General features: G+C 41.6%; 1 protein-coding gene across 2 annotated transcripts in view; it reads left to right on the forward strand.

Annotated features, from left to right (window-relative positions):
• FNDC3B (fibronectin type III domain containing 3B) overlaps positions 1–25647 on the forward strand; it is a 387437-nt gene that overhangs the window by 329350 nt on the left and 32440 nt on the right. For both annotated transcript variants that reach the window (XM_060242517.1, XM_060242518.1), the window contains exon 23: positions 6143–6355. In XM_060242517.1, coding sequence (XP_060098500.1) covers positions 6143–6355 — 213 coding nt within the window. The remainder of the gene's footprint in view (positions 1–6142; positions 6356–25647) is intronic.

Genomic DNA, 25647 nt, shown 5'->3' on the forward strand with positions numbered 1-25647 from the left:
AAGACCTTTCTCGGTATTTTATTTATTTATTTTATTCTATTTTTAGCTCGCCCTTCCCGTAGAACAGGCTCAGGGTGGGTTACATCATAAAAACAATCAACAGTAAAAAACCAATTTAAAATATGTGACTGCTTTGCTGGAAATCATGACTTGGCTACTACGCAGCGAGACCGCACTACATAAGTGGTTACTTTTCTACCTCCCTGCAGCAGTCTTCTGCCCCCCCCCCCCCACAATGCCTTTGTGGGTTACTACACCACCCAAGTGTAATTGGGGGGGCGGGGTTAGTAAAAATCGCCCTCCTCCTTCCTGGAACAGAAGTGTCCACTGCAGGCAGAAATGCTACTTAGACTCCAAGCCCGTTCTTGGTAGGATTGAGTGTGTCCCAGTGGAGGTGGGCTGAAGTTTATCCATCTACCTATTTCATTTCTATCCCACCCTTCTTCCATAACTCAACATTTTGAACTTCTGTTTTGATGCCATTTCTTCTACAGGCATCTGGAGCTAGGGTTGCCAACCTCCAGGTGGTGACTGGAGATCTCCCACTATTACAACTGATTTCCAGGTGAGAGCCATTCCTCTGGAGAAAATGGCCACTTTGGAAGGTGGACTTTATGGCCTTATACCTTATTGAAGTCCCTCTCCTTCCCAAACCCCACCCTCCTTAGGTCCTACCACTATAATCTTCCAAGTATTTCCCAACCTGGAGCTGGCAGCCCTATCTGGAACAAAAACAAGGATAGCAGTGTATAGTGATGCTGAAATAGTAGAAATCTTGAACAACTAATGTGAAATTGAATGCCAGTTTGAATTCCAGAAATCTTGAGGTAAATTCATATGTTGTGAGCCTGCAAAAAATATCACTAAAGCTACATTCAGAAGTCGCAACACGCTATAACTCAGAAGAAGATGAGAACAAGCATAGTTCCTTGCTGTGCTTGCAGGATGCAGCCTGCCCCTTCACCAGAGAACATGAATTAACACTTTGCGGCTTGAATTCACACTCTCAAATACAGATGAATTGGTAGGGGTTTTTTTTCACTGTAAGCAAACCAATGTTCTAAGCTTTGGTATAATTGCAGTCCAGAATCAGTTTTGAGTGTTTATTCAGAAAAAAGTTTATGCTTTCTCTTCAGAGACCTGTACAAGGTGTTTCACAAGTAAAAGAGTACAGTGGAAATAATAGTATCATGAAGTTGGAGGGGACCTCCAGGGTAATCTAGTCCAACCTCCCGCACAATGGAGGAAAATATCTCCCCCCACACACACCCACAAAAACTACAGCATGAAAACCGCTAAAAACTGCAGCATAAAAAATACAAGCCAGAGCATAAACACGATATATATGCTCAGGATCTTAAAATCATATTTATAAAATATCCCTCAGGCCTAATAACACATCATAAAAACAAATTTTAAAAGTGGAATCCCTCAGTTCAAAACCAGGGTAAAGCACAGTAAAGTAAGCATGCAAGAGACTTCTGGGAGAGGAATTCCAGAGAGGTAATTCCACTGGCATTGTTGTTAATTGCCCTTCTCCTAGCTCCAGGGTCCCAAACTTGTCTTGAATGTCTGGGCACATTTGGAATTTTGAGAGCAGGTAGTGGGCATCACAATAACATGGCTTTTGGTGGGACTAAGCACAAAAGATTAAGATTGCTGGGAAAAACATCAACAACCTCAGATATGCAGATGGCACTACTCTAATGGCAGAAAATGAGGAGGACCTAAAGAACCTCTTGTTGAGGGTGAAAGAGGAGAGCACAAAAGTAGGCTTGAAACTCAACATCAAAAAAACTAAGATCATGGGATCTGGCCCCATCACACCTTGGCAAATAGAAGGGGAAGACATGGAAGTAGTGACAGACTTCACATTTCTGGGATCCAAGATCACTGCAGATGGTGACTGTAGCCGTGAAATTAAAAGACGTTTGCTCCTTGGGAGGACAGCTATGGCAAACCTGGGCAGTATAATAAAAAGCAGAGACATCACCCTGCCAACAAAAGTCCGTATAGTTAAAGCGATGGTATTCCCAGTAGTAATGTATGGTTGTGAGAGCTGGACTATAAGGAAGGCCGAGCGCAGAAGAATAGATTCTTTTGAGATATGATGCTGGAGAAGACTCTTGAGAGTCCCTTGGACTGCAAGATCAAATCAGTCAGTCTTAAGGGAAATCAACCCAGACTGTTCACTGGAAGGTCAGATGCTGAAGCTGAAGCTCAAATACTTTGGTCACCAAATGAGAAGGGAGCACTCCCTGGAGAAGATCCTGATGCTAGGAAAGACAGAAGGCAAAAGAATAAGGGGACGGCGAAAGATGAGATGGCTGGACAGTGTTACTGATGTAACAAACACGAATTTGAGCAGACTTCGGAGGATGTTGGAAGACAGGAGGGCCTGACGTGACTTTGTCCATGGGATCGCAAAGAGTCGGACTCGATTGTACGACTGAACAACAAACAAATCACAAAATATTGTGAGGTTTCACAAAATGTTTGGAGGAGGCTCCAAGGCAAGCACCTTCTTATCATGGAGGTGGCCCTTTCCAAATAGGTACCGTCAGCAATCAAGGGTGATGACTCCCCAGACTTTTCTGAAGCACATCATGCTCAAGAGAGGGGGAAGAAAAACAGGATGGGCTCTTTGCTTTGATGAGGATATGCTTTGAGGAAAGACCAAGTGGACACCTTCTCCCTTCATCCTGTGTCTTTCTTGTCTTTTCAAATTCATGTGTACATTTGAACTCTTCCCCATCTTCTCAGGCCTCTTTTCTTTTTTACCTCAGCAAACACACCCTGAGTTCTCCCTACCCCCTGCTGGTTGTAACCCGCTTGGTTGCCTAGGTTACAGTCTGGCTGCCTCCAGGTGATCCTCTCTGCGTATTGCAACATTAAACACCATCTGTGTGTTGAGGACATACGATAAGGGCACGTAGAGATGAACTTTTGGTAGCTGTTGTTGAACTATTGCAGAAAGAAAGGAAAGGGCTGGAATCAAAAGGCAATTTGTGCCATAATTTGTGGTATTTACTGCTTTTGTGCACTTTTGCTTAGAAGAAGAAGATATTGGATTTATATCCCGCCCTCCCCTCTGAATCTCAGAGTCTCCGAGCAGCTCACAATCTCCTTTATCTTCCTCCCCGACAACAGACACCCTGTGAGGTGGGTGGGGCTGAGAGGACTCTCATAGCAGCTGCCCTTTCAAGGACAACCTCTGCCAGAGCTATGGCTGACCCAAAGCCATGTTAACAGGTGCAAGTGGAGGAGTGGGGAATCAAACCCGGTTCTCCAAGATAAGACTCTGTGCACTTAACCACTACACCAAACTGGCTCTCAATGGAATTCAAGCCCAAGACATGTTGATCAACCAAAATCTACATTTAGGGACTAAATAAATAACACCCCAAGCACAACTTACACCATTTGGAATTCAAAATTGTAATGTTACCTATATTATTCTGCTGCTATGGATACCAGTCTTTAGGTGGGGCCTGGAGATCTGGAATTACTCTGGATTTCATACTATGGAAGTCAGTTCCCTTGGAGAGAAAATGGCTGCTTTGGAGGGTGGACTCTAGTCTATGGCATTATGTCCTGCCGAAGTCCTTCCTGTCCTCAAACTTAGCCCTCTGTAGGCTTCATCCCCAGATCTCCAGGGATTTCTCAACTCCAATTTGGCAACCATGTTCTGCCTTTCCTTGCAAGGAACTGAGGGCGGAGTACATGGTTACCCCATTCACACGCACATACTTCTGTTCTTATAACCACCCCATGATGCAGATTTGGCTGAGAGATAGTGCCAAGCCCAAGGTTGCTGATTGAGTTATACGGCTGAGCATGGATTGAAAACTACAAGAAATAAAAACAAAAACAGTAGTGTTGTAGATATTGAGAGAAGAAATGTCTGCTTGTAGCCTGTGCCAGCTCATAATGACGCAGATCACAGAACTTCATAGGACCTCCTATAATCAAGGCCCAACTGGTTGATAAGTTTGTCTGTGGTCAGTTCCACACTGCGCTGCTTCCATTTGTATTTGACGTTCACTTCAAGTGGTTGATAACAACTTGTTTTTCCAGTATATCTTTAACCAAAAGGACAAACAACCCTTTATTTTTTAAAAGGAGTGAAGGACAGGGTATTGCAGAGTAAATGTAATGTATCTGATGGAGTAACAATGTGTGACTAGTAGTTGCTAACTCCAGCCTAGGAAATACCAGGAGATTTTGAGGTGGTACCTATGGAAGGGAGAATTTGGGGAGGGATTTCACCTAGAATCTATGGTAGTTGTCGAATGTTTTCATTTTCTCCAGGGGAACAGGTCTCTGTTACCTGGAGAATTCCAGGCACCAAGGGGAAGCTGGCAACCGTAGTAACTGGGTGGGGGAGGCCTCAGTCAGAGGCCCCTGTTAAGAGAAAAAGTGTGTTACCAGCATGTTCCTATTGTCATATGTGGAATGTTGGAGGGTACAGGATATTTGAATTTAAAAATCTGTCCTATAGCTTTGACCTTGACCTTTCAGGCAGCTCTTTTAATTTAAAGAGCTTTTCATTCAAAATAACTGGGAGTGCCACTTGAGAAAGGTTTTTGTGTAGCTGCTGCTTCTCCTAGAAGTAGGCAGTACAATACTAGGAATCTTTCAATCTTCATGTACTTTCAGGCTTTTTGATGGCCAGGACCTTGTAAAACGAAATCCTGGGTCTTGCTATTTTTCCTCTATAACAATTCTAGACAACTTTTTTTTTTCAAAGCAGGGTAAAATTTCTGTTGCCCATCTAAACTTAAATCAAGTTACATTTTTTTAAAGAAGAGAAGTTTTGTTTCTCCGCTAGATATTTTTCTTGTTGTTTTCTACTGTTTTGATTTACAGATGCTCGGCTTCTCTGCACCAGGAGAGTGTCAAATAATGTAATATAATTGCATCATGCTTCAAGATGAATGTTTACAAAGCTTTCTTCAATACATTTTTTAAAAAAACTGTTCACAGTCTCATTTCGTATTTTGTTTTCAGTTATAGCAGGGGTGGCTAATGGTAGCTCTCCAGATGTTTTTTGCCTAGAACTCCCATCAGCCCCAGCCAGCATGGCTAATGACTGGGGCTGATGGGAGTTGTAGGCAAAAACATCTGGAGAGCTACCGTTGGCCACTCCTGAGTTATAGCATTGATGTTTTAGGGGGGGAAATGGAGCTGAGATCTAGAGAGACTTTCCTTTAAAAGATTCAAAGGCTAGCTCCCCTAAACCATGGGAGTAAACTGTTTTCCAAGGATGAAAGTCTCTGTAGATATATTTGAATGGCCATTTTTCTTGACAAAACCACAACTGGGCAAAGATTGAAGCCCTATTTCCACATATTCTACTTAAAAAGTATTTCTCCCTTCCCCCCAGCTGGTACAGTTGCCAGCGTCTAGTGGGACCTAGAGATCTCCCAGAATTACAATTCATTTCCAGATTAATTCCCCGGGCAAAAACAGCTGTTTTAAAGAGTAAACCCTGGCATTATACCCTATTGAGATCCCTCCTGGGTCTACCTCAAATCTTCAGGAATTTCCCAACCAAGAGCTGGCAATCCTATTGCCCTGGAAAAACTCTTTTTTTCTCATTGATATTGGCCTGTTGGTAAGAATTCAGCAGCTGGTTGATTAAACCAATTTAATTTTAGTTGATCTGTTGTTATATGTCACTAAAATGTTGAGGATTTGTATGGTCAAGTTCATAACTGCCTCCCTCTAGGTTAGAACCTCACATTTCATTTAAAGTTTATGCAGAATCTCTGGTAATTGGTATTAAAGTGGTTATTGAAACATGTTATGTTGGTGTCTTTTTTAAAATAAATGTCTTTTAACAGTTTCCATTCATTTCCAATAGTTATTTGTGCTTGTTGGCTTGTGTTGTTGTTTTGCTCTAAGCTGTTTTGTAAATCAACGATTGAAAGGTAGCGTGCAAGTTTTGTAAGCAAATAAATTATTAGAATGCAAGAGCTTTCTTCAGTGCAGAAATCTTTGGTTAGCTGTTGTCAGAAATATGGTGGATCTTGCTTATAATAGTGGGCAGGGGGGATGGATATCAGTAGGTTTAACAGCTGTATGTAATGTCTTTCCCCTTTTTAACCTTTGCTTTCTTTTGTTTTGTTTTAAACCATAGGATTCGGATCCAGGCAGTCAATGAAATCGGAGCTGGACCTTTTAGCCACTTCATTAAGGCAAAGACCAGGCCGCTGCCCCCCTTACCTCCTCGGCTAGAGTGCACCGCAGCTGGTCCCCAGAGCCTGAAGCTGAAGTGGGGGGAGAGCACCTCCAAACAGCATGCCACAGACGACATGGTGTACATCTTACAGATAGAGGACAGGAATAAGAGGTGAGAGTCTTCTGAAGCTCCGCTTGAGTAACTTCTTAACTTGCTTAATTAACTTCTGACCGTGAGTGTTTGGCCGGGAAGAGTAGCTGGTTTTATCTTTGATGATAGAAAGTGCCACAAAAGTTGCAGCTTACTTAACAGCAACCCCATAGGGCAGGGGTGGCCAATGGTAGCTCTCTAGATGTTTTTTGCCTACAACTCCCATCCGCCTCAGCCATTGGGGTTTCAAGGCAAGAGGCTTCAGAGGTGGTTTGCCATTGCCTGTCCCTGTGTAGTGACCATGGACTGCCTTGGTGGTCTCTCATCCAAGTACTGACCAGGGAGACCCTGCTTATGTTCTGAGATCTGACTAGATTGAGCTAGCCTGGGCCATCCAGGTCCAGAATGTTTAATGGCTTCATTCTTCTGCTGTGGATTCTTCAGCTGGTGAGACCACAGCTGATTGCAAACATTTCACCCAGGTCATGGTATTTCTCCACTACTTGGAGGTGACCTGTTGATTGTTGCATTACTGCACCAATAGGTATCCTGTAATCCCATAGCAGTACTTTCTTTATATCATTTTAAAAGGTATATTTTTGAGTTTCAACTGTTCTGTTTATAGGAACTGCAGCCAGATCCACTGTGAGACTAAACATTCCATTATTCACTAGGTAGTAGATTCCATTATTCATTAGGTAGTGGATTCAGGCCATGGAAGGACAATGGTAGAGCATCTAGTTGGAATGCAGAAGGTCCCAGATTGTGTGTGTCCTTGGCATTTGCAGTTAAGTGGGTCAAGTACCAGGTGATGTGAAAGACTTAGGAGCCAGCAACTACCAGTCTGAGAAAGCAGACTGATCTGATGGACCAGTGATCTGATTCAGTTATATAAGGCAGCTTCGTGTGTTCATGTGGTTCTTGTGAGAACAGGGGTATTGTGAATGCGCAAGCATGGCCCCATTTCTCCCTGTGAAGTACTGGGAGCATATATGTAGAACTTCACCGACTCTCCAGTTCCGAAAAGCTATGCATGCAAGTCCAAGTGTGTGTGCGTGTGCACATTTTTTACACACTTAAAAGCAGGTAATACGGTGTTGTCTTTTAGCCCTGGCTGCCTGATCAAGCCTAAGCCTTGTTTTCCTTCTCTAGAAGCACCAAGGGACATTTCAATGAATATAAATGCCCCTTGGTGATCATGACTAATAAAACAGCTGCTTAGTTGCACAGCCATGCCTGGCAGCTGTATGATCCCTGCAGATATATGTAATTGAACAAAATACAATGAATTTTTATACTTGGCAAGCACTCTTACTTGCATGCACTTTAAGTTGTTGTTAAAAGCAATGGTTTTAAAAAGGCAACTCTATGAAGATCTTGCATTTATATAAGAACAAGAAAAGAACCTTGCTGGATCATTCCAAAAGTTCAGCAACCTGTTCCCAGCAGAGGCCAGGCTGATGCATCTCAATATTGGAAAGACTGTATAACTCCAGTCATGGCCTGCGTACACTGGCTTTCAGTCTGTTTCTAGGCACATATAAAGGTGCTGATGTTGATCATTAAAACCCTATATGGATTAGGACCAGCATACCTGAAGGACCTGCTATTGCCTTATGAATGTATCTGACCGCAGCTGTCATAATTTCAGACCCTGCTTTGGGTAACCCTAACTTCTGAAATTTAGGTGGGTGGCAACAAACAAGAGGGCCTTTGCAGTCATGGCACCAAAATTCTAGAACTCTCCCTAGGGAGAGTTGTTTGTCCCCTTCTGTTGCCGTCTTCTGCCGGCAGATTAAGTCTTTTTCTTTTTGTTGTGTCTCATGTTCCCTCAGTGATCCTTCCTTCCTGCCCTATCTTGTAATTGTTGTTTTTATCTTTTTATAATTGTGTTTGAAGGAACCCTGTGGTGCTGCAGAGTGGTAAGCTGCAGTACTGCAGCCTGAACTCTGCTCATGACCTGAGTTTAATCCCGGCAGAAGCGGGATTCAGATAGCTGGCTCAAGGTTGACTCAGCCTTCCATACTTCTGAGGTCGGTAAAATGAGTACCTGGCTTGCTGGGTGGTAAAGTGTAGATGACTGGGGAAGGTAATGACAAACCACCCCATAACAAAAAGTGTGCCAAGAAAACGTGATGTGGCGTCACCCCAAGGCAGAAAGGCTAGATATAAATTTTGTAAATACTTCAAAAGAAAGGGCACAGAGTTTGTGTTTGTCTCTTAATACCTGTCAGAACCATACTGCCTCTGCAAATAGAGGTTATATTTAACTATTAAAAAAAGGAATGAGTCTTATACCTATTTACATGCCTAATACATGAGATCTGATTACATACTTACATCATGTTAGATAAAAATATGGAGCAGAGGTCCATCAGTGGCTATTAGCCACAGTGTGTGTGTGTGTGTGTGTGTGTGTGTGTGTATATATATATATATATATTTGGCCGCTGTGTGACACAGAATGTTGGACTGGATGGGCCATTGGCCTGATCTAACATGGCTTCTCTTATGTTCTTATGTTCTTATGTTGGAGAAGCACCAGCTGTCTGTTGTTTCTGATTCTTAGGGCAGGTCTACTCATTTCACTGTGAACAAACTTCACCGTTGTCCCAAGAACGAAAGCAGTATGATTTTTCAAAGTGTCAAGAAATTAGCAAGCTTTTTTGTGATGCTGCATTTCCAAGGTTTCCCAGCAGGGATGGAGGGAATTACTGACAGTTCATGTTTAATTCAACAGATACTTTTAAAATCTTATGTCAAACAGAATACTCTATCTGTAAATATTAATTGTTACATATGTCCTGCCCTTTTCCCCCAAGGAGTTCAGAATGTGGGTTTACATTTTTCAATTCAAACATCCAAGGTCACTAACATGTTGAGTGGGGATTGGGAAATACAATACCCGATCCCAATACCAGTACTTCTATGTCCATACGTTGACTAGCAGCTGGAATTCTAGTCCGTCTTCTGTTTTCTTTGGGCATTAACTTCTAGTTATAGCATAGCAATAATCAGGGCATTTTTTTGTAGCAGGAACTACTTTGCATATTAGACCACATAACCCTGATGTAGCCAATCCTTCAAGAGTTTACAGTAGGCCCTGTAAGAAAAGCCTTGTAAGCTCTTGGATGATTGGCTACATCAGGGGTGTGTGGCCTAATATGCAAAGAAGTTCCTGCTACAAAAAAAAATCCCTGGCAATAATTAGGGGTGTCATTTGGAGAAGGTAGTCGTAGGGTTCCTCCCTTCTGTACATTATTTCTGCAGATCATCCCTGTCCCCCGCTAAGACCCAAATCCTTTTACCTCAGAATATTTATTGATTGAGAAATTGATTTGATTCGATTTCTATCCCACCCTTCCTGTGAACAGGCTCAGAATAAAAGTAGTGGAGAAATTGTGTAACATTACCCTAACCTAGATGAGCCAGGCAAGCCTCATCTTTCAGGTCCTGGAAGTTAAGCAGGGTCGCCCCTAGTTAGTACATAGATGGGAGATCCCTAAAGAAGTCCAGAGTCCCTATGCAGAGGCAGGCAAGAACAGACCACCTCTGTTTGTCTCTCAGCTTGAAAACCCTGTGGGGTCACCATAAGTCAGGTAAGGGCACTTTACAAACACATGTAAAACATTGCAGTAGTTGTTCTGGAGTATTTAAAAAAAAAGAAAAGAAAATAGCTACAGTAAATGCTGTTAAATTATGCTTGAACATATGAAGCTGTCATCTGTTGAGTCAGACCATTGGTGCATCTGGCAAGACTGGTCTTCTTGACTGTTTGGATTCTTCCCAGCTCTACAGCTTTAGTGAGTGTGGATTTGGAGGTGGTTGTTGTTTTTAAAAATACTTGGACCAATTTCCCATTCGCCTTACGCTGCTTTCATGCTCCTCTTCTCAGCGGGGCTTCTGTCCAGTTTCACAGGCTGCAACTAGCTTTGCCTTTTTCACGTGGCAAACAGAACTGGTTTTTAGAGGTTTCTGTTTGCTATGCAAAAAAGAGAGAGCCAGTTTTGTGTAGTGGTTAAGTGCGTGGACTCTTATCTTGGAGAACCAGGTTTGATTCCCCACTCCTCCACTTGCAGCTGCTGGAATGGCCTTGGGTCAGCCATAGCTTTCACTGTTGTCCTTGAAAGGGCAGCTGCTGTAAAAAGCTCTCTCAGACCCACCTACTTCACAGAGTATCTGTTGGGGGTGGGGAGGTAGAGGAGATTGTGAGCCACTCTGAGATTCAGAGTATAGGGCAGGATATAAATCCAATATCTTCTTCTTTCTCTGTATGGAAAGAGGAAAGAGATCGCAGTGCATGGAAACCATTAATGTGACAGTTTGACGAAGGGAAGAGACAGCGAATAACTAAGCCAGGGGGGTCTTCATTTGTTCAGAAAGTCCAAATTAGCATTTCTTGGTTCAGTTTTTGTGTGGATTTCTGTGGGAATGAAATGTTGGCATCCACAAGAATATTGAGAAATCTGTGATGAGTGTGCATATCCTCTTAATAACTGGGGTTCTCTACGTTGCTGCACAGAAGGCTATTTAACCAGTAATCACATAAAAGGACAAATGTTTTCTGAGCACAGTAGGGTTACTGTCAAACAGGTCAAACAAATTAACATTGTTACATCAATGCTCATTTTTGATGGCAGTCATTAGCCTTCAATTCTGTTTCTTCCAGGAACCCCGAAAGTATTTCCAAGAGCCAATGCTGAAATTATATAATTAAGTAATGTGTTAATTACGAAGCACTCTGCCTGTTACTTCAGAGTATTCTTGAGCATTTGGCAGAGAAGTTCTCTGTCAGTAACCCACCAGCTTACCAATTCACAGAAGTTTAAATGGAGAATTAAGACTGCTATAGCTGAGAAGAGGAGGAACCATGGGTGTCCACAGTAGAAATATAAAAGTTTCAGGTTGGGTTTATCCAGCCATGGAACTGTGGACAGTTTGATTGCACAAAATTATTTAAATCCTCCAAACAACAGTCCTCAGCACCTTTACAAAATTACAGCATTCAAAGTTTCTTGGGGAAAGTTTTTCTGAAAACAGTTTGATGCATTTACATATTTAGGATAGGCATTCCCTTCTAGTTCTCTGACATTGCTTAGCTGCCCTTGTAGAGCTGAGTTTCAACCATCAACAGGGTTACCATGTTTTGAAAAGCAAAAGAAGGGGAGATATTTCCCGGCCGAGTGCTGCAAACAAGGGATCCCTATGACAAATCTCATTTTAAATACCCTTAGTATTTAAGCTGTGAAAATTGCTACTAACTAGGAACAGGGCCGGATCTACGGGGGGTGGGCAGCGGGGGTGTTTTGCCCCCGGCGCTGCCAGAGGGGGGCGCCAAATTGGGCACCTCTCCCCCAGGAAGGGGAGAGAAAGATTGGCTTCTTTTGCACCGTCACCCGGCCTGCTGGAATCCCTTCCCTTGCCACATCCGCAGCGATACAGGAATCCAATAATCACTCCCTCCCAGCTGCTTTTCTTCTCCCCCCCCCCTCACCACCCCAACCCCTTCCCATTGGCCTGGTTGTACACACCTCCCCGACAGTGTAACCAGTTGTGTGTGTTGGGGTGGGAGGGATGGAGGGAAGAATCTCGTGGGCTATCTCCTCCCCCCCTTCAGAAGTGTTCATCTCACCCCCCCCCCCCCCAAAAAAAAAACCAGCCTCTGCTCTGGATGAAAAAGCCCTTTGCCAGCAGTTTGACAATTGCAGTTCATTCCTGCAGCTCATCAAAGTAAAGCAGGTTGACCATTTGCTGCTACCGAAACAGAGAATATTCCACCTCTGGGATTCTCCCATAAACAAGACCCGCCTGCTCTCTCCAAGACCCCCACCCCCTGTCCCTCCACCCTTTCCAGACTTAGAGCCAACAAGCCCAAAGGGAAGATCATGAACATGCTGGAAGGAGAGTCTCAAAGAAGTCAGTGATTGACTTGCATTGGAGTACGTTTTTAGGGGGAAAGGTAAAAGTCGGATCTACACGGATCCTCATGAATTCATATGATTTTACATTGAAATGAAATCAGACCACTATTATTCTGTAGATCCTGTCTTAGACTATAGGCAGGACCACAAAAATCATGCTTCCACGGATTCGTGGCGCCTCACCAGTGTAAAAACAGGGTTCCAAAGCATGGATCCTCATGAATTCATATGATTTTTACGGTGAAATGAAATAAACAACCATCATGCCGTAGATCCTGTCTTAGACTATAGGCAGCACCAGAAAAATCATGCCTCCATGAATCTGTGGCACCACAACAGTGGAAAAACATGTTTCTAAACCACTGTTGTGGCACCACAGAGTCATAAAGGCATGGATCCTCATGATTTTTGCTTTGGCCCACCCCAAGTTAACCATCCAATCACATGCCATATGATGGTGAGCTTGGGGGGATCCAAAGCAAAAATCATGAGGATCCGTGGTTCAAAATCAAGTTTTTGGTCCATTGTGCTGCCACAAAACTGTGGATCCATGATTTCTGTAGTGCAAACCCTGCCCATGGACATGATATAAGAACTGATGGTGAGCTTGGGGGGATCCAAAGCAAAAATCATGAGGATCCATGAGGATCTGTGGTTTGGAAACATGTTTTTCCACTGTTGTGGCACCACAGATTCATGGAGGCATGATTTTTCTGGTGGTGACTATAGTCTAAGACAGGATCTATAGCATGAAGGTGGTTTCATTTCATTTCACCATGAAAATAATATGAATACATGAGAATCTGTGCTTTGTAACCCTGTTTTTGCACTGGTGAGGCACCACGAATCCGTGGTGGCATGATTTTTGTCGTCCTGCCTAAGACAGGATCTACAGAACATAAGAGAAGCCATGTTGGATCAGACCAATGGCCCATCCAGTCCAACACTCTGTGTCACACAGTGGCCAAAACCCAAGTGCCATCAGGAGGTTCACAAGTGGGGCTAGAAGCCCTTCCACTTTGCCCCCCCCCCCAAAGCACCAAGAATACAGAGCATCAGTGCCCCAGACAGTTCCAATAATATGCTATGGCTAATAGCCACTGATGGACCTCTGCTCCATATTTTTATCCAATCCCCTCTTGAAGCTGTCTTTGTTTGTAGCTGCCACTCCTGTGGCAGTGAATTCCATGTGTTAATCACCCTTTGGGTGAAGAAGTACTTCCTTTTATCCATTCTAACCCGACTGCTCAGCAATTTCATTGAATGCCCATGAGTTCTTGTATTGTGAGAAAGGGAGAAAAGTACTTCTTTCTCTACTTTCTCCATCCCATGCATAATCTTGTAAACCTCTATCATGTCACCCCGCAGTCAACGCTTCTCCAAGCTAAAGAGCCCCAAGCATTTTAACCTTTCTTCATAGGGAAAGTGTTCCAAACCTTTAATCATTCTAGTTCCCCTTTTCTGGACTTCTTCCGATGCTATAATATCCTTTTTTGAAGTGCGATGACCGGAATTGTACACAGTATTCCAAATGAGACCGCACCATCGGTTTATACAGGGGCATTATGATACTGGCTGATTTGTTTTCAATTCCCTTTCTAATAATTCTCAGCATAATAATAGTCGTTTGATTTCATTTCAATGTAGAAATCATATGAATTCATGAGGATCCATGTAGATCCGACTTTTACCCAGACCCAGTTTTTAGAGTATCCAGTTGCAAACACTGCATTTTCGCTTACTTGTCCCTTGCAATCCTTAGCTCTTCCCCCTTTCTCCCTCTTTGCCAAAATGCAAGCTGTAACCTCCTTGGTTGGGGCAGAGATTTGCCTTATGTTAGTCTGTACAGCACCCTATACAGGAACAAAACTATGAGTATTATTACCAGTTCTCCTTTTTCAAGGTGAGAAGCTCTCTAAATTTTATACTGCTTGTAAGAAAGTCCCACTGAATTTAATGAGACTAGAGGAGAGGGGACCTAAAATTGCAGCTGAGAGTCCTGAACCTTTACTCAGAAGTAAGTTCCACATAGCTCAGCATTTAGTATCAAGCATGTATGCTTGGGACTGTGGCCTTCTTTGCTGCAGATCCCAAACAGTTTATGCACTTAAAGAAATGCAAACAGCTGTCAGATCCCTGGAAAGAAATGCATGCCATATTGAGAAGGGAAAACCAACCTGGGTTTTTCTCTTACTGTTCAGGTGAAGATCCTGTGAATTTAGGGGGGGAGATATTTGTGAGTTTCCTGCATTGTGCAGGGAGTTCAACTAGATGACCCTGGAGGCCCCTTCCAACTCTAGGGTTCTATGATTCTAGGTTTCTATCCTTTCGCCACTGCTGCACAACTCTGTAGAAGGGAATTTAAACTTTAAACCCCTTTAAAAGTTAGTTTTGGCTAGGGCTCAAAATGCTCTAGGGCCAGGCCTGCTGAGGCTTCCCCTCCCCATACAAACACCCGATGGGGTGTTTAAATGGAGTGTATGTGTCAGATTGCCCACGGGTCCCTTCATTTTTTTGAACAGGGGAGCCATTTTTTGGTTTCGCTTCCCCTCAAAAAATATGTAGATCTGGCCCTGACTAGGAAAATTCCTAACCTTCCAACCCAAAAAGAGGGCATTTCCATCAGTTTTTTAAAAAGAGCCCAAAAGAGGTTGGACACACAAAAAAGAGGCATGTCCTCTAAAAAGAAGACATCTAGTAACTGTAAAGTATCAGGGGAAACCTCCTATTTAGGGACAGCTTGTGCTAGTAAACAGTGGGTCTTTGTGGCTTCATGTGATCCAGGGTATTCTAATTTTAATTGCATTTTTTTTTACTAAATCATTTATTTCAACGGTCTCTGCAACATGTTTTTAATATGTACATTGCCCTTAGGTTGTCTTCATATTTATTTATTTAGTAGGTTTATATTCCGCCATTTTCCATAAACAGGTGCAGGGCAGATCACAACATAAACTGAACAACAATAAGAACCTACAATTTAGAACTAAAAACAATGCAATAAAATTAAACTGAAGAACAATAGAACAATGAATAAGGTGCATGATAGACGGGAAGGGAAAGGGAATGAGTGGATCATCCAGCCCATTTTTCTGCTCACGGAAAGACTGTTTTACAGTTCCCTCTGCTGCACAAGAAAAGTGAAACTAAATCTAATCAAAAGATGTACACTTCCCCTAGTGTAAAAGGTTGCCCAAGCAGAAAGCTGCCATAGAAAATGCCTATATATATATATGAGCCCTGTGGCGTAGAGTGATAAAGCTGCAGTACTGCAGTCCGAACTCTCGGCTCACGACCTGAGTTTGATCCCGGCGGAAGCTGGGTTCAGGTAGCTGGCTCGAGATTGACTCATCCTTCCAAGGTCAGTAAAATGATACCCAGCTTGCTGGGGGGAAAGTGTAGATGACTGGGGAAGGCAATGGCAAACCACCCCGTAAAAACTCTACCGTGAAAACGTCGTGATGCGACATCACTCCAGAGTTGGAAACAACTCATGCTTGAACAGGGGATCTTTACTTTTACTATAAATATCTCTGAAATGGTATCTAAAAAAGAAAATTGGATTTCCAAGGTTTTTTACTTCAGGCAGCTTTTAAAAAAGCATATTCTATCATGTTACTACTTTAATGAATAGTAAGCAGGGGTATCAGTTACGTATCCTCTTGCAGTCACTTTGTAACTCAAATATTAGTCATATCAAGGCGCTGGCAGGATAAATAAATGTCACGAAAGCTGAATGCTTTAAAATCTCATTCATATCTGACAAAGAGAGCTGCGTTTCTCAAAAGCTTATGCTACAAAAATATTTGTTCTTAAAGGTTTTTCTGGACTCTTTACTATTCATTTCAGCTTGAGAATTCTGGCTAAGGATATGCTTAGCCAGAAGCCAGACTGAAATAGGGCTAGGTAATCTGTTTCCTATCAAAAAATCACATTCAGCTCATCCTCCTTGGTCAGGTGTGGCAGATTCAAGAGGATGCTTACTTAGCAGTGATTTTACAGTTGTTTCCTTAAGAGCAAACTGCATCTCTCCCCTCCACAAAGACGCAGTAAATGACCATCAAAAATTGAATTTAATGGCCTCTCTCTACTAACTGTCACAAGATGGATAAGGGTCACATAGGGCAGATAATGCCTAACCATGCTGTCTGCATTCTCAGGTATTTTTAAATGAAATTTGTTCAAAGCAATCAGGTAAGAGGTGGCTTTGGACGACTCTGCAGTGGGTGAGGTCAGCATTTTTTTTGTCAGAGGCACCTCTGGGATATAGTTTTGGCAGACCAAATAATTATAGTTGCAGCCCATAATTCCTGCAATCAGTTTGAAGCAGAAAATACATCAAAAGGGGGTGGGGGGCTGGAAACAATTAATGTAGTGACTCCTAAGGTCAATGCTATACTCAAACTGATGGTAGGGTACCTGAGCAAACGCAGCTAGATTCGAGTCCAGTAGCATCTTTGAGATGAACAGGATTTTCAGAGTGGAAGCTTTCGCCACTGGCTCCCAAAAAGTTCATACCCCCTAAACATCTGAAACGGCTTTTAACAAGATGTTACTGTAGATCAAAACTGACAGTTCTTCGCAAGAGGGATAAATAAGCAGCTATTCCAAAGAATATGATACTCAGTTTTGAGATTGGAGGATAGATGGCTCTCAGGTCCGCTCCAGTTCCTGTTCTCGCTCATAGTTATTGCCAGGGGTATTGTGTAATCCTTTTCTCATAAAGTTCCCTAATGATATAAAAGTGCCTCAACAGCACAACCTAAGTACCATATTTTGTAGTAATCATGTTGTGATTTACAAATTGGGGTTGTACTTCTTGAAACATTACGAACACTTTTCTGGATCGTAGGCATTTTATCCATGTAGCCACCACGTTATTTTCAGAAACAGAATGAATTAATCATCTTCAGGCAACACATTGTTTGAACTGCTGCACAAGCAGGCTCGATGTTAATGAATGTTTTTGTTTTGGGCCTAGTCTTTCACTTTGTCCGCATTTGCTCAGGAAGAATGTGTGTATTCCATTAAGGGAAATTTTTTAAAAAAATTCATATTTAATAAGATTCTATAAAGTTATCAGTGTGGCCAGAAGCAGAATGATGTGGCATGACTAGAGTTGCCAACTTTGGCTTGTGAGAATTCCTGGAGATTCAGGGAGGGAAGGGAGCTCAAGAGCAATATGATTCCATAGAGTCCACCCCCTGAAGTTGCCATTCCCAGTCATCCCTATCGCAAATGCACTAGAAACTGTTATATGAACACAATAAATACATCAAACCTTAAATCATGTCTCATATAATTACCTATCGTATAGAAAAAGTTGTCATATCAGAGCCAAATAGTTGCTAATATACAATGTCCAAAACCTCTCATGAAAATTTTTTGAGAACACAAAGTTCCTACTGTGAGGGTGATATGGAAGTCGTTTTGAGATAGAAGGGAAGTTCCTACTGTGAGGACTTCGTCGTTGCGATGTTTCCATCATTCTTCCTGCTCCAACTGAAGAAGGCTCTGTAGCAGTAAACGCAGAAGCAATCTGGAGGCTACATTTTGGGATCTGCCAGATCTTTCCCACTCCCGTCGGGAGTCCAGGAGATTGTAGATTGATTCCATCAATACAGACATAAGACCTGAGGTACTTTAGACCTTATTGCTACATGAACTTTTGAATATTTCACCTGGATTGGAACTTTGTGTTCTCAAAAAAAAATTCCATGAGAGGTTTTGGACATTTCTTTGCTTCAGAATTCACATACTACATGGTTTCGTATATTAGCAACTATTTGGCTCTGATATGAGAGCTTTCTCTATAAGATATTAATTATATGAGACAAGACACAATTTAAGGTTTGATATATTTATTGTGCTCATATCACAGTTTCTAGTTCATTCACGATAGCTTGACTGTGATTCCCCCTTTCTTTGGTTCTATATTTCCTGTCATCCCTGCAGTCTAGAGATCAACTGTAATCCCTGGAGTATTCCAGGCATCACTTGGAGGTTGGGAACCTTAGGCATGACTTGCCAGCCATTCCTTAAGTGGAATCAAATATGATTTGAGAAGTAAGGAACGAAAGGGGATGGCATGCTGAAACAATCCTTTTGCTAGGTTATATTTGACCTCAGAAGAACCAGCCGCATCCATCCAGATGTGTGTTGCATTCATAGGGAAAAGGTCTCAGCACTGTAGGAGCTCTATTGGTCAACATACAATGAGCTGGTGTTGTTTTGTAAGGTAATACCCATTAGCACCTCCTGTTCATGTTGGTGTTTTTCTCTTGTAGGGTTTTTTTCACGGTTTGAAATATATCTGTGGGGGGAGGGCTAATTTGTTTTTGAAAGTAGGCAGCGGTTGTTTAGTTACTGAGCCTCATGTTTGACTTACCGTAGATTTTGGAAAAAAAACATAACAGTAATAAATTTCTATAAAAACAAATATAAAAAATTGGAATTGAATAGTTCTTCTGATACTTGGAACTAAATTGCAACTTTGCCATTTTTTCCTGAATAGCTGCAAATTTTGGGTGATCCATGCTTGGGTGGTGGTTTAGCCCCAAAAGTCATGCATCCAGCATAAAGATCATGTTTCACATACACACTTTTTGTTTTTTAAACAAAACAATTTATCTCATCAAGTGAAAGCTCACTGATACTTTCCCCCGGTCAATAATGAAAATGCGTCCCTGTGTGATAAATTCAAAATGTCACCATATCACATGCTCCTGTTTCTCTCCCTATCCCACAAAACAGTTTTCCCCAGCTATTGCAGGCGGTAATGCTCTGCATGAGTGCTGATTCGATGGTAATTTATTTATTTATGTTATCAAATTTATATCCTGTCCTCCCCTAACAGGCTCAGGGCAGCTCACAACAGTTAAAAACAAACAAAATTTTAAAACAAGATATACAGTAAAATCATTTCCATAAATTTTACAATCATTACGTCCAAGATGCACATTGAAATTCTGATTATTCTGATGTTTCTGGTTTCGGTTCTTTCATTTCAGTGAGATTGCCAGTGCTGTGGAATAATAGCCACCTCCCCTTAACCATTGAAAGCAAGTTTTAAAAATTCGGTCTTACAGGCCCTGAGGAACTGTGGCAGGTCCCGCAGGGCCCTGACGACTTCAGGGAGGGCATTCCACAGAACAGAGGCTATTACCGAGAATGCTCTGGCTCTGGTGACAGATAATTGAGCTTCTTTCAGTCTGGCGATCTTAAGAAGATTTTGGGACCCCGAATGTAGTGCTCTCCGGGGTACGTATGGGGAAAGGCGGTCCTGAAGATAGACAGGTCCCAGGCCATATAGTGCTTTAAAGGTTATAACCAGCACCTTGAAACAAATTTGGAACGCCACAGGCAGCCATTGTAACGTTTCCAGCACAGGTTGCTGGAAATACTCAGCTATGGAAGCAGTCCTAGTGCAAGACAGTCTTTAGGTAATCATAATTATCATTTCTTAAATGTTTACCCAGACGTTTCAGTAAGTTCAAGTGGTTGAGGAAGTTATCACCATAAAATTATAAATCATTACATCTCTTTGAAAGAAGTTACTACAGAAGTAAAACCCTGTTAGAAAGTTTGGATTAAAAATGTTATCCTAAATAAAATTATAAAAACTTCAAACACGTGGCACAGTCGAGTCAAAATGTATGAATTTTATTTTATTCAGTTTATTTGAATAGGAAAAGGGCTAAACATAGGCTTAATTCCCATATTGAATTGCATGGGACTTTAATGCTTTGGGCTAGATCCCATAATCAGCCAGCAAATGTTGATGGTCATGGATTCTCTGCTTTCCTCTTCTCCCCCCTCCCCCTGAACCTGGAAAAGTTTATTCGTGGAGTTGTGAGGCTCCACTGAGAAAAAGGAGAGAGTGATTTTCATTCCACAACCACAGAGATAAACTTCCCCAGGGATCAGAAATAATATGGGAGTGGGGCATGGGAAAGATCCATTATCCTCATATCCGTGGACTTCAGAATCAAAACCTTTTGAGCCCAGTCTTTGGAGGAAAGCAGGATATAAATATTTTAGTTGAACCTGAAAGGTCCTGCAAAAAGTTCTAGTAAGTAAGCAGCAGCATTATTGCAGATATGGGGGGCCAGAGGCTGAGAGTAGCTCAAAGCCCTCTATTTAATTTATGGCAAACAGCAGGCTTGAACTAGAGACTATTCTACTTTGAGATCCTTCAGCAAAGTTGATTGTATAACCTCCTTAAGCCGTATATCCCATTCTGTGAATAAGACTTTGGTCATACTATGTTAACTAATCAATCAAGGCATAGTAAACTCATTTAAAAACAATAATCTGGGCCTGAGCACTCTATATGCAAAGTGGTGAGTACACAAACATAGAAAGTCCACTTCACCTTTTGATAAATGCAGTTGTTACCCAGCTCCAGCAAATTTCCAACAGTCTAATTAGGAAATGGTTTACACTCTTAATTGAATCAAGATGATTAACAACCCATTTTAACAGCAGTGTTTGGCTTTCATGCAGCCTAGAGACCTGCAGAAGAGAGAGTGTGTGTTTAAAAGTATATAAAAATAGGCACATTGATTTATTCATTAAAAAAAGAAATCCGTATACTGTCATTTAAAAAATTTGGCTAGCAAATAAGGAAAGGAAATTGACAATTAAAACTGAGGCATATGTTTGCTGTAGAATCAGTCCTGAAGCATTCAAACATATTAAGAAATAAATACATAGTATATCACACCCAAAGACATTCGGAAGTTGAATAAAAAGTACAAAGTACTATGCTGGAAATGCAACAAGGTAGATGGTACTTTTTACCATATGTGGTTTACCATATAAGGGTAAAAAAAACCCCCTAAAATATATATAAATATATACTGAAATCCAAAAAATTTTGAACATCAGATTTGCTGTGTCACCAGAGGCAATGTTATTAGGAATTCTACCAATGAACATGGACAGAACAATGCATGACTTACTCAGATACATGCTAGCTGCAACAGGAGTAATAACAGCTAAATGGGAAAGTGGCAGCCTCTCCCATCACATCCCCTCCTCCACACATTGCTCCACTGACCACACCACATGTGTCCCTCTCTCTCCCTCAGCTTTGCTTTCTGATGGGCACCCACTCACTGTTCTGTAGTGCACACCCAATAGTACTGTTTGTGTCATGAGCTCAGATTTCCTGATTTCATTTGCAATGTCAAGGCAGGGTTAAATGAAACCAATTATCATTTTGTGGAGTTTGTTACTTTTTCCATATAGTAAAGAAACAGTGGACCTTTAGGGAGAAAACATAACAAGATTATAAATTTTTGTTTTAAGTACAAAAGAAGGCTCTCTTGTTAACATACGGCTGCTGAAGAAATTACTACCTTTCAACAGGTCAAGGGCTTCACCCATTTACATTACCTATTGACTAGGTCCAGTTTTTTCCTTCTACTTGTGCAGAACTTCATTTTCTTCAATTCACTAGCAAATTATCTGCTGTTGTTTTGAAGCTCTTGGACTGCCATTCCCACACCATATGGATTAGTAAAAGCCACCCCACAAATAGCTAAGGGGCTGAGTTATTCAATAAACAGAACAGGAGTGGTCAAGTGTGTGTTTTGAGAGACGTGAGGCATTTATTATTGAAACAAGTGTCCCTTTTCCTGCCGTGATAATACCTCTTATTTGGTTATTGGCTTCTGCGGGAGCCTGGATTTCAGGTGGTAAATTGATTGTGCTGTGGAGAAAACAGCCTCTGGTTAGCAGTTATGCTTATTAATGCGCTAATGATTTTCCACCTTCTTTCGTTGCCCCTTTTTCATTTCTTCCATAAATAATAAAAATAATAGCTGCATTTGTGTCATGATTTTTACACTCCTATGCTTCACTATACTTTTTAAATGCTTCAGGTGGGTAGCCATATTGGCTTGCAGTTGGAAAGCAAGATTTAAACCCTGTAGCACCATTACGACCCAGCAAGATTTCCAAGGTATAAACTTTTGACAGTCAGAGTTCCCTGGTACTTGACGGAGGGGGCTTTGACTCTGTAAAGCTCATCCTTGGGCAATATTGTTGGTCTTTAAGGTGTTCCTGGACTCAAATCAATTTCATACAGCAAGTATAGTGAGTTCTTTGAAATCAGAAGATTAGGAAGAGGGGGGGAAATCTTTCTCCAAAAAGATTCCCCTAAATAAAAGATGAAAAATCGAGTGTGCAGAACATAAGTGAGGAGGGGTTTTCACATCTCTTCATATTTCCCCGTTCCATTGGAACATCTTCAAATGATAAAGAGATTCAGGGTGGTGACATCAAAACGATTTCCTGGAAGATCCTCATTGAGGATAAAAATATATTGATGACAAAATTGCAGCCCTGTCATCTTCTAAGCATTCTTTCTAGGAACACCATGTTCTGCGGATAAATAATTTATTGTTCTCTTTGGCATTAGAAGGTCAGGGAACAAACCTGTCTAAAACAGTTAATGTGAGAAAAAAAATACAGAACGGTGGTAATTTTCTGGGGGATATTTTGCTTTGTGAGGGACTGGTGCTTGCTTTCTCAAATTTTACAATCCAAAACACCCTTTAAAATATATCATCAGCTGATGATGAAGCCACTGCAAAGCAGAGTGATATTGGCATGAGGTTCTTTTCATTTGCTTTTGTGATCTGCGCTTGTTTTAATACCGTAACTGGAAAGAAGTGCTGGTAATGAACTTCAGCACAAGCTGAGGGCTTCGTGTTGACTTGCAGTGTTTCTCAGTCATGGTTACTAGAATCTAGGTGCTTGTAAGAATGACCTGTCCCATTTGGAGTCATGAACCTGAGGTAGGGACAGAGAGCAGTAGGAAGGGTACAGGACTGTTCCATCACTAAAAGCCTCCTAGGACAATTGCTCTAGCTAGAGAGTCCCTGTGTTCCAGTAGTTTCAGACAGTAGACATATTGGTCTGTAGTCGAACAGCTAGATTTGAGTCAGTAGCACCTTAAAAAGCAACAAGATTTTGTCTTCAAACAAAAGGAGCTCCGACTTTTGAAAACTTGTACTCTAAAAGTCTGGTTGGTGCTCTAAGGTGCTACTGGACCAGTACTTGCTCTTCTGTTGTAGACCAAATAGCTGCCCACCTAAAATTTTGTATCCATAGTTCTATCTATATATGTTGTATATAGTTTACAAAAGGGAAACTTCCTTAGTATTCCTCTGGATGCGCTTTGATATCTTCATTATTAGGTATGATATTCCTGATATCTTCATTATTAGGTATGATATTCCTGTTATCTGTTATCCCAGGGGAAATTTTTTAGAGCATCTGTAACTGTGGTTGCCAGAATGAGATGGTCAAGGATTATAGTTTCCTCAAAGTTGGTAGTGACCCACAAATAACTAGTATTATCATTTACCCAATAAAAATTGTTCATTATTTGCTTATATCGCCCATCCCTTAGAGTTCACTGCTGTCTTCTGTACAAGGTGCTGCTTCAAAGTGTCTCTCACACCTTTATCATATTAGTTAAACTCAAGCAGTTCTGTGTATCTGTGGATGAGAATGGTCTTTACAAACAGCTTAGTAGGCAGCTACCTGCCTCTCACCCACAGGGCTCGCTGTCTTGTCAAATAAATAACTAGAGATTATCTTCTTTTCCTGGACAGCAGTCAGCCCTCCTCCACTTAAATGTGACAAAGAGAAATTGTTGAGGAATACAAAGTGCCTACTTTAGACTGTAATCAGATTGTATCCATTTACCGAGGTATCAGCCGTGTTTTGAAGTTTAAAACAATTGTAATAAAGATGCAACTTCAGTTGTCGTTTAAATTGCAACATGAGTTTTATGGACATAATTAAGGCTTGTTTAGGCTATATTGTTAAATCTCAGGACTCCACCGTCTTCCACTGAACTTGGAGAAGAGCTCTTTCCATAAGGTTGTACCATGGTTGTAAATCAAGGTCTGAGAAGTACCACCGTCACTGTCTTGCATATATTGCCTATTCTACTCATTTCCTCTTTGTTGGCTGGCGTGTTAGGGGAAAAGACGTGTTAGCCTGTGTGAAGATGGTAGGGAACATGATGGGCAGCTGTTTTGAATCCACGTAATTGTGTGTGCCTATAATTAGAGCCTCTCCAAGTGTCACACGGCACTTCCTGTGAGAACATTGCTTGCAAATTTTGAAATGTGGCTACCAAAAAGAACCAGAGGTCAGTTTGAGAGGTAGCGAGAATTGATTTGCTGGAAGAAAACAAAGTTTATCTAATTCAGCATTCAGGTTCCTGCAGTGGCTAGCCTGATACTTCAGCAAGCTCACACACAAAGCATGATGGGTAAAGGTCAGACTTCTGATGACGCATCCGTTACCACGATTGTGGTTCCTCGTACGAGCTGAATACATGAAATCACTATGGAAAACTAATGGACAGGCTGAAGTGGTTCTGATCACTTCAAGCATGCTGAGATGTGAAAGCAATGTCTTCTGTTCAGGCATCAGTTTTGTATATGGAATGGCATGGCTGCTTACTAATGTCCATCCCAATACAAGATGCCAGGCGTAGCACTGAGCATTTTTGAGGTATGTGTTTGTGTACATTTGCTATCCTTGACACTAGAGAATAGATAAAGAACAGATATAAGACTGCCTCTCTGCAAACCACAGTTTGCAAATTAGGAGCTAACCCCAAGAATGTTTTCTTCTTCTTGCCCACCATGAATGATCACTTTCCTCATTTCTGCATAGATTTGCCTTGACCCTAGCAGGGCTACCATCTTCACCAGGGTTTGGAGTGGGTTTGCAAACTGTGATTAAGAAGAAGACTGGTTAGTGGTAACCATGGTTTGAATAGTTGCAAGTGCCATGCTAAAACTATGGTTAAACCTGGTAAGGAGGAACAGAAATTCACATTAAGGAGTGTGTTCTGAAGCCTGGCTCCCAGTTTTTCAATCCAAGGTTAACAAAGAGTCAGAATCACATCTGCACCTCATCCAACAAAGACCCTACATTTCACTTCTATTTCTGAAGTCAATGCATATCACAAATAGTGTCATATGTGAACAGGTCAGGCTATTCAATTGCATATCTATGATCCCGATCCTGGCAAACCTTGTACCAGAATATAACAAGAGTAAATCCAGATTTATTCTGAGAAATGTTATTATTCAACTGCAGGACTTTATGTTCCTGCTGTTGTTAATTAATAGTAGAATAAATTCAAAGCACTCCATGGCCAGGCAGTGAAGTGGTCATCAGATTGCCAGATTCAAGTTAATACACAAAATGTACTGAAAAATTATCTGGTGCTGAGGTGGAGCAATCAGGTGACTTTTAGCTTACTCTGAATTGCCTCTGTCACTTTTCATTGGGTTATCATTTTAAAATAAAATGGTCTATACTGACCACTCCAATCCGTCAGCTGTTGAGTCTCAG

This window comes from Heteronotia binoei, chromosome 6 (genome assembly GCF_032191835.1).
Source record: "Heteronotia binoei isolate CCM8104 ecotype False Entrance Well chromosome 6, APGP_CSIRO_Hbin_v1, whole genome shotgun sequence".
NCBI classification, from domain to species: domain Eukaryota; kingdom Metazoa; phylum Chordata; class Lepidosauria; order Squamata; family Gekkonidae; genus Heteronotia; species Heteronotia binoei.